Consider the following 9,980-nt stretch of genomic DNA (forward strand, 5'->3'; position numbering starts at 1 on the left):
GAGGTGAACAGAGCAGAAACAACATGGAGCTCTAACTGAAAGCATCAAGTAAAGTACATACTTTATCCAACTGTAGACAACAGGAACGCTTCCAAACACAATTCCTGTAACCCAAGATGCCAAGCAGCAAAGAGCACTTCCTGTTGAGGGGATGCCAATCAGACGTTGCAAACAGAGGACAGCTGTAAAGGAAAAGAGAAACCCTCAAACTCACTGCATCAGAGGACTTATGAGACTGTTGCCTACTATAAAGGTACTAAAACAGTACTGTAACTATGCCTGCTATGAATACTTAACTCATTCTAAGTCTTAAATAACCTCATTTCAAATATCCCCTGTAATAACACAAGTTACAATATTCATCTCTCTGTCAGTGTGTTTAGCCGTACCTATGCTCCCTATGGAGGAGGTGATGAAGGCAAACTTGAGCAGGCTGACGACCTCACACCACGGTGACCTCTGACCTCCTGTCAGCATGGCAAACAGGGAGCCGGAGATGATGAGGAGGGAGCACCCTTCACGACACAACGATTAATTATCAGACATGACGACTTCCTGTGCTGAGATTACATGTCAACCACTGTGGCGAATGTGTTTTAATACTAGAATGAAAACTAGAATTATGAGTTGAGTTGAGAGACAGTAGGATACACCAAGAACGTAAATTAAAAATATGATTATAGCTGTTGCACAGCAGTGAATTTGGGCCAGGCATTTTGAGGAGGAAGAAGACATTTGTTTGTTTCATATGTATCAGCATTTCTACAGTGACTTGGTATATGAGCTGCTTTGTCATCTGGAGGAGGAAGGGATGTTGGATGGTATGACACCTAGTGAGACACCTGCCAAGCTGCAGACCATTCTCTTTTAGCGAGTCATTGCAGTGTCTCCAGTGGCTTTTATCCACCAAACATGGTGTTTTTTAGAGACGTTATGAAGCGTTTCCAGCAGGGATTGTGCCATCAAAGCCAAAACATGATCTTTTCCTCACCATTACCAAGTGTTTTTTACTCCTAAACCTAACAATGTTCATCATAGTGCTGTTGAAACATAAAGAAAGATAAAGCTGCAGTCTATTCCCTACATAATAATTCACAAATGTAACTTCTCTGAGGTTTGCAGAAAAGTGCAACACCAACATTTATTGAAAGGCAGATGTCAAAATAGTGTCAAAAATACAGTTAACAAACCAACATTTTTAGATTTATTTTTTTTACTTCTAGACAAAATCCAGATGTCTGTATTATATTTTATTGTTCCATAAGTGAGAAACTGATGTTTAAAGATGCTCTTATTTCCAAAAAGTAAAGTTTACATGAGGATAGAATTCAAAATATTATCAAAATTTCAGTTTTTCTGATACAATCCTGAAATTTACCACATTACTTCTACCATGGCATGAAAATGTTATTTATTTCAGGAACATTGGAGATTTATTTAGTGAGAATTTGCTGTAGGTGTTTACAAGGCTGTTTCCACTTAAACATTTTGATGCACTGTGGGCTCAATTTTTGATACTTCAAAAATCTGGTGGATCACCAGCGGACAGTCTGAAGATGACATGTAGTGAGTTTGGTGTCAATTGAGACAAAATGTAGAGGTTGGTTGTTGCACCACCATCAGGAATATATTAGCCCAGAATTTTATTTGTGGAACTTTGGCATAGGACTGGACCTACAGGCAAAGTTTGATTTATTTTCATGCAGAAGAAGAAGAAGAACTAGCATTGCTAACATTGCATCAGTGTAAACTGTACCTAGGTCTGACAAGGTGAGACTCGTGAAAGGAAGCCAGTAACGACAGCAGAACTGACCCCTCTGCTGAAAATGAAGGACAGAGGGAGAGAAGTGAACATATGTTGAGATCACACAAAACTGAAAGACTCATTTCAGCCATGGTGAATTATAATCTTACCGACACAACTACTGTAACATGAAAAACATTTCACACCCGTAGAATAAATAACCACAACTGCTTACCATGACTTTGACCAGCAGAACAAGACAGTTTCCTACAACTCCCATGACCATCTCCATTCCCAACACAGCCACCAGCAGCCACTTCTCTGCCTCTGGCCACTGACGTTCAAGAAACACAGTCCTATTAAACCACTCACTCACTGGAATAAAGGAAGACAGAGCAGTTTTTTTATAAAGCAATGCAGTGACTGAGGTTTAATAACAACTATTGTAATTAGTTACCTTTTGCACATTAAAGAAGTCCTTTCTACCTGATAGAGAAAAGGCTACACTTACTTTTATGGTGAGCCGTCAGTCCGCAGCCTTCAACAGTGGTGTCTTGGTGTATATGAAGAGCTCTGTGTCATCAAAATGGGTCTCAATTAAAATTCACATGCTCCATTTAACTCAACTAGAGTGGCTCTGACGCATGTTGTGTGTGTACCTGTAATTCAGCTTCTACTACTACTGACTACTATCATTATCCTGTTAGTGATAATAACAACAGTGAGGAAAATAGACTGCTATTAGGAATCAGATGCAAATAATGCTTCAAACAATAAGGCTTTAGTAAAATGTGGCAGGAACATGGAGGTTTTTTTCTCCTGTATGGGAAAAGTGAATAAATAATCATGAAACAGAGAGAGTTTAAAATCTACACATATTAAGATTCTTTGGGGTCTGCAGAGTGCTGAATAGTTTGTATTTTTGCATTTCATTCATACATTTTTTTGTGAATGTGAAATTTTGATAAGATAATAAAAGGATTAATAACTGCAGACATCATAAAAAACAAACAACACAACTGTGCATGGTGATTGTGGTGGTGAAATATTAACAGAAATATATCAATGCATATTTAGCAAAACAAAACAAAAAATGACAGGTGAGGACAGCACCAAAACAAGTGTATGGCTTCATTGTCAAGTCCACAGAAAGAGCAATTAATATCAATGTAATTTCTTATTCTTTGCAAATAGTTTTTGCCAGCATTGATGGGGAAGTTTGTTTGTGTTTAAGTATCTTAAAAATAAGGTCTAAAAAAATTCCAGCGTAATTTTAAGACGAACCTTTCCAGTGATGGACCAAAAACAAAAAGATTTTTCAAAAAAAAACAAAAAAAAACAAAAACACGAGGAATACATTTTGTAACAAAAATAAACAAGAAGAAAAGGTTTCATATTTTGAGGCATTTAAAATGCCTATAGCCCTGATGGCTCTCTGATTTGTCAGTCCTCAGTAGTATTAGTATGATTTGCATTTAAACCAATAACTATTTAAAAAATAGATTAATAAAATATAAAAAATGATCTCTGTTTGGATATTACATGGTGAAAAATATTTTTTTTTCCTGTAAAATAATCTTAGTCGCGCGTAACATCCAGAAGAGCCGGTCTCCGTGACGTCATCACGTCGGTTAACTTCCTGTACACGCAGGGTCCGTTCCGCAAATCGTCCGCTGTTCTGGTTGAGAAGGCCAAATAGCGACACTTTGGTGAGTCTAAAATCGTTTTTATTAACAAAATCGTATATCTTACAAATTCGCGTTGCGTCACATCAAACAATTAGTTTATAATTATTTATATTTGATCTTGAAAGGAGTAAAAATTCCTTTAGTTCACCTCACGCGACCTTTGCACAAAAGTCCTTGACAGTATGTGATCTAACTTGGCTACTAATCAATGCTTTATTAGTTTGTCGATAAGCCTTCACTTTTCACAGACTAATATAAAGTCAGTTACCCTTTATTGTGCACATAAGAGTCGTGGTATGCTGCGAACTGGAGTGGTCATAAGGATATTCAGTGTGTGCTCTGCAAGCTAATTTTAGCTAACGCTAGCTAAACAATGTCATGCCTCCGAAGTATGTTAGCATGAAGTGCCGGTGTTACATCAGGGTTAGCTTAGGTCAGTAATTCATGGTTAACGTTTACGTTAAGAGTTCACATCAAAGTTAGTTTGTTTTGGCTCAGTATATGACTTTGTAATGCAAAGTGACATGAGGCTAACGTTAGCAGGTGAGACACTGACGTTACATCAAGTGCAGAACAGGTGAGTCAGAGATTGTTGTGTTTGCGGTGCACAGCGGCTTTAACCTCCAAACCTAGCATTACAGTAACATTAAAAATTTGCAATAAGGGTCATATTATAATTTTAAAACGTCGCACTGTCACCGTTTCGCATTCACCAGAATTAACCTTGCACTGTTTACATCATGGCCGACAAGTGAAAGTAGCGATGGACTGTTTACTTGAAGCCATTTTTTTGCTTCAAGTAATAGATATACTACCATGTTTAGATTCAGTCGCTATTTCTGAACTGTTCCTTAATGGCATCGTTTCTGGTTTCAGCTGCAAGACGTGATGGCTGCATCATTGCGTTTACTTTACTCCGTGTCAAGGCCAGGTAAGGTTTCTCATTTACAGTAACAGAAACATACAGTTGCACGTGCAGAAATACTAGTTATTTGACTGTAACTGGCAGGAAAGTAGTTACACAATCAGTAAAACATATATGTAGTTTGGACATGGCACAATAAATGTAAAATCTCAAACCACTTGGGGGTGTCAATAGTCAGAGCCATGACAGATTAAAAAACAGATTCCTAATAATAATATGCTCTTAACTTCACATCAGGTTCCTGTGTTGTTTCCTCCAGTTGCACAATCAGTGGGATGTATCTTAATCATAATGTGCTTTTTAATTTCCTTTTAGGCACTTTTTCGGCCAGCCAGAATCTAGTGAGGTCCTTCAGTGTGTCCGCACACAGGGAAGGATTCAGTAAGTACCAGTACAGCACACCAACACAGCTCAGGTGCTGACCTATGAAATCCTGACATGGAAATATATATACTGAGTTTGCTATAACGTGACATGTAATAAAAAACAATAGATACTTTATGTTGTTGTGAACTCAGACATTCAAAACTCATCGCATTTGCCGAGTAGCTTTGCATCCATGAGCTGCACTGTGAGGAAATGAAACCTAGGAAACAAGCAATAATCAGACATCGTCACAGTGGGTTCAGAAACATCCTTTTTTAGCAAAGTCTTGGAAGGCAGATGTATGCGTAGGTCATAAAGGGCACACAGGACTGTAAGTGCACGATCACACAAGAGAGTGAAATGCTGAATTAGGTGGTTATGGAAGCTTTGTGACATCTAGTGGTGACTGTTTCACTTCACTTCACAAAGCAGGTTGAGAAGATATTTGCATTAAGTGGAACCCTTCTTAACTTCTGGCGGACTTTTGACTTGTGTTGGCAGCACCAGGATTACATTTTTTGTTTAAACTCTTAGTTTAAACTCCAGTGGGTTATATAGAACCTGATAGTGGGACACAGCTAATATGGTGGCTGTCTCCTTTTTGAACTCTCTGATTCTCACCGATCACTCACAAGTCAGCACTATCAGGACTAATTACTATTGGTCGGTAATGTGAATTTGTGTCTTTGCCTCTGCAAGTGAATGCACAAGTAAAATTTGCTGTTATTACTTCTGGTGTAAATAAGTCAAAAGACCAAATTATACTCAATGCAACTGCATAGCAGCTGGGGTCTGAATGACATAAATGTTATCATGTGCTCATGCCCACAAGGGAGCACATCAGGAAAGTGTCATTCATATTATCCACTCACAGCAGCCTGCTGTGGATGTAAAGCACCTTTTAGGAGTGTCCTTAAAAAAGATGTATGAGTGACAAAGAGGAATGACTTAAAAAGACTGATTAAAGTGATTTCATCTCATGTGATATACACTCATAAATGTTAACATTTCACACACATATGGTCATCGTTAAAATTCAGTCACAGTACACACACACCCCTCTCAACACCAGCTCTCTCACCTACATGTGTTTGTGTGCGCAGAGTATGTGAACGCCCAGGAGGTCGCTACAGACATGAAGTCCATCACAGATCGAGCTGCTCAGACGCTGCTGTGGACAGAGCTCTTCAGAGGTCAGCTGAATGTCACACATATGAATAACAGTGCATATTACAGATGTGAGATTATTAAATTAATCTCACCTTCCTTTTCTTTATACTAGTAGTCATACCAAAAAAAATGTGACTGCGTAGAGAAAAGGATCTGCATTGATGTCTGTTTTTCATGCAATATTGCCCTGCTTGGCGCCATTTGAACCAATCAACATGTGACCACAGAGATATGGCTTTATTTATTGTCTTTTCTTACTTGGTTTCTTTTGGAATAATTTCAGGATTATCACAATGTATTTTGTACTTGCATGTTCATGTTTACAATGCTTCATATGGACATTAGGGCAATGTGTACAGAGTAAATAGTGCCAGATAGAGTTCCACCACAGGAGGTGGTTTGGCTGCTGTTTTTCCATAATCAAAGTTCTTTGTCCATGTGATCAGTGTCAGTTTGGGGGATGTTTTTTTCTCATTCATACATGAATGCGTGTGTTGTGACGTCAGGGCTGGGCATGACAATGAGCTACCTGCTTAGAGAACCCGCCACTATCAACTACCCGTTTGAGAAGGGACCTCTGTCGCCTCGCTTCAGAGGAGAACACGCACTGCGCAGGTGAGGGTAACAGCTGCTGTCTGAAAGCAGCTTAAAACTTACATTTGGAATATACTGTGTCATGTGTGACTTAGCATATCAGTTGATAGTGTCCAAAGCAGCACTTTATCAAATCTTAAAGTCTTTGTAATGATGTTACACCAGGTATCCTTCAGGAGAGGAGCGCTGCATCGCCTGCAAGCTGTGTGAAGCTATCTGCCCTGCGCAGGTACACACACACACACACACACACACACACACANACACACACACACACACACACACACACACACACACACACACACACACACACACACACACACACACACACACACACACATTCACCAGAGGTGGCTTAATTGCAGCATGTTTGTCATTTTTAAATGAACAAGACAAAGCTCATTTGGCTATTTGTATGTTTAAAGCCTTACTGTGAATAACACATGAAATGTATGATCAAATATACATTTTATGTCAGCTGGGAATAAATATAGGCACTTATATTCAATCTTAATAGCAGATAACAGTTTAGAGAAAAGCTCTGTCAGTCAGTCTAATTATCTTAAATGCTGTTTGTATCCAGGCCATCACCATCGAAGCAGAGACTCGTGCTGACGGCAGCAGGAGGACGACTCGCTACGACATTGACATGACCAAATGCATTTACTGTGGCTTCTGTCAGGAGGCGTGTCCTGTGGATGCCATCGTAGAGGTATGTTTATGGTCCTGGTGATTTATGACACATGGGATGCCTGCAGGTCCTCGGCATGTTTAGAGTTACAGTAAATTCAGTTTTGTGTGACACATATCGCACAATTGTTCTTTAAACAGTCCCCTTATTTCCATCTGACTGTGTGTCAACAAAGTCATACAATGCTGCAACACCTGAGAGGAAAATTAATTAAAGAAAAGAATACGTACAAGTTGGAATGAAGTAAGACCTTTACTAAAAAAAAATATGTTTTCAAATCCATCAGTTATTCAGTCTAGGGTTGGGTGATATTGAAGTTCCCCTACTGACAATATTGCTGTAAGAAAAACTATTATGAAATTAAAAGCAAAAGAGAGAGATGGACATACATATAGATCTCTTTGGACTGGAGATGCATGTGTTGCCATACCTGTAAGTGGCCACAAAGTGAGCAAGCGCTGTTTTACACAAGGGCATGCTGAGGTCAGTAAATCAGGTCAATCAATTTGTGAGATAACAGTGATTTTGAATGTGACGTTCCTCAATCCCGCTCCTATCTCTGATCCCTCGCCTCTCTTACACTCCTCTCTCCATCCTCTCTCTGTCCTTCTGTCTTCAGGGTCCCAATTTCGAGTTTTCCACTGAAACCCACGAAGAGCTGCTCTACAACAAGGAGAAGCTCCTCAACAACGGAGACAAGTGGGAGGCAGAGATAGCTGCTAATATACAAGCTGATTATCTGTATCGATAGACCCCCATCCACACACACTCCCACACACACATACACAGTGTACAGTTAGCACACACCAGAATAACCTCTGTGACACACACGCACACACATACGTCCATACTGTACATACTGTAAGAAGACTCGGCTGTGGATGTGCTTCAGGGTTGGATTTGGGACTTGCAGATGCATATTTTATTCAAACCAAACATCAACACATTTCCTCTGGTGTCAGTGTCATCCCTCTTTGATCTGATAAATATACCTTGATATGTCGCTGATTTTTACCATGTCATTGTTTTGATTACATATTTATTGTAGATTGATGAATACTGCACTGGTTGTCTGTGTGATGATGAGCGTACAACAGTGCAGCTGCCTCAGCGTGGTCCAGTCACCGGTCATGCTGTGGCAGCGTCGGTGCTGTACACTGATGGCAGATTGCAGATGTCCCACACAAGCTTACATGGATTATTTTATTATCTTGGATGTCAGTGCAGAGTTTTGTGGTCTTTGTGCTGTTTCCACCCTGACTCAAGAAATAAAATTCTGGGATTAAAAAGTGTGTCGAGTGTAGTTCCATCTTGACTTTGGGAAAAGAAATGACAACAGTAAACCACATCTCAAGATCGCCAAGCTGAGCAGATCCATCCATCTATTGACTTAACTGTTCAAGACAAACAAAAGCAGGTATGTTTTAACAATAGTTCAGGACATTTCCAGTAGTGTTTGTAGCAACAAAAGCAGGTTTTCCTAACCTTAACAAAGAGGTTTTTGTGCCTAAACCCTACCACATGTTAACCACAGAGCTGTTGGAACAAAAAATTGATAAGTGAAATGTTAAGTTTAAATATACCTGCTACATATGAAACATATAATGTAATATATTCGTGGCTTGCAGAAATGTACGATGCCAACATTTATTCTGATGATTGGGTTGCTTCTGTGACAGCAAAAACAGTACAACATGTCTAGTGGAGTGGGTGCTGGACCAAAGAAACGTCTGGCAAAGTAAAAAAATAAGTCTGCGCACCAAGCAGCAAGAGATTTAATGCAGAATGACGTTTGGAGCCACATGGCTCTTCCTCAGACTTCTGAAACATGACAAAGTCAGGATATAAAAAGTGTACTTGCTGGTATTCTCCCCTTAAATATTTTTCAAAAGTAGCTTTGGTGCAATATTGGGGTACACAGGTACATGTATATGTATTTTCTTGGTTTATTTTTTTATGAATGGGCTACAGGTGTGGCATGTCACATGACTGGCTCAGGCAGCACTATGGGTATTTAATATGGCGACTTTCTGTCATGTATCAGAAGTCTGAGGAAGAGCCATGTGGCTTCAAACATCACTGCATTAAAATCCTGAACAGAATCTACTTGGTGTGGACTTAATTGTTTTTTACTTTGCTTCTATAATAGTGCTTGAATAGCTGGGGATCCTGGGGTCAAACCAGTGATCCACTTCTCCTCTCTTCCTTTTGACCCACCTCATAGTGAAAATACAGGCAAAGTTTCAAGGAGGTGATATTACAAAGAAACATGATTTGGAGCACCCACATCAAAAGGAGATGATCAATCAACCATCTCAGAACACTCAGTGACACAAACACAGAGCATCACCTGAATCATCCTGAGGGCTTACCAAACATATAGAGTATCAGATCAAACTTTATGCAGCAGCAGCCAGGGCCACAGCATCATCACACCAATTCAATAGAATACAAATCATTCAAAACGAGGTAATAAAAATTGCATACAGACTCCCATTTCACATCAGCACCCATTAAATCCAGTGTGTCCAGACTCAAAACAGCAAGGCAAGTTTATTTATACAGCATGTTTAGGGGCTCTATTGGTTTGCCTTGATGATCTACTGATGTGGTGCCGCTGTGAATGAGATAACTCCTGCTGTCTCTTGTTTTTGTATTATTCTGTGGATGTTGTAAGCTATGTGATGAAGAGTAGTCATTACTGTGGTAACAACTAATGGGGATCCTGAATAAAGAATAAAGCACTTACATAAAACATCGTAAGCATCAGGACAAGGTGCAAAAGAATCATATTATAAAAAG

The 9,980-nt window shown here is 39.4% G+C and overlaps 2 protein-coding genes and 1 long non-coding RNA gene across 3 annotated transcripts in view; 2 read left to right on the top strand and 1 right to left on the bottom strand.

Moving 5' to 3' along the window:
• LOC126390541 (uncharacterized) overlaps positions 1-1,180 on the top strand; it is a 2,131-nt gene extending 951 nt beyond the window's left edge. Inside the window, exons 2-3 of the long non-coding RNA XR_007569979.1 lie at positions 4-253; positions 375-1,180. This is a non-coding gene — a long non-coding RNA (uncharacterized LOC126390541). The remainder of the gene's footprint in view (positions 1-3; positions 254-374) is intronic.
• Positions 1-2,292, bottom strand: part of si:dkey-9i23.8 (visual pigment-like receptor peropsin) — a 3,315-nt gene extending 1,023 nt beyond the window's left edge. The window contains exons 1-5 of the mRNA XM_050044895.1: positions 2,256-2,292; positions 1,980-2,119; positions 1,757-1,820; positions 390-515; positions 62-182 (exon numbers count right to left, since the gene is read on the bottom strand). Coding sequence (XP_049900852.1) covers positions 62-182; positions 390-515; positions 1,757-1,820; positions 1,980-2,119; position 2,256 — 452 coding nt within the window. The 5' untranslated portion in view covers positions 2,257-2,292. The remainder of the gene's footprint in view (positions 1-61; positions 183-389; positions 516-1,756; positions 1,821-1,979; positions 2,120-2,255) is intronic.
• Positions 2,293-3,354: 1,062 nt separating this feature from the next.
• Positions 3,355-8,467, top strand: ndufs8a (NADH:ubiquinone oxidoreductase core subunit S8a). Its single transcript, XM_050045126.1, has 8 exons — positions 3,355-3,453; positions 4,309-4,363; positions 4,673-4,738; positions 5,827-5,916; positions 6,400-6,508; positions 6,653-6,716; positions 7,071-7,199; positions 7,798-8,467. Exons 2-8 carry the CDS (start codon positions 4,321-4,323, stop codon positions 7,927-7,929), a joined length of 633 nt encoding a protein of 210 aa, XP_049901083.1. The 5' UTR covers positions 3,355-3,453; positions 4,309-4,320; the 3' UTR covers positions 7,930-8,467.
• Positions 8,468-9,980: the final 1,513 nt, after the last annotated feature.

This window comes from Epinephelus moara, chromosome 5 (assembly GCF_006386435.1).
Source record: "Epinephelus moara isolate mb chromosome 5, YSFRI_EMoa_1.0, whole genome shotgun sequence".
NCBI classification, from domain to species: Eukaryota; Metazoa; Chordata; class Actinopteri; order Perciformes; family Serranidae; genus Epinephelus; species Epinephelus moara.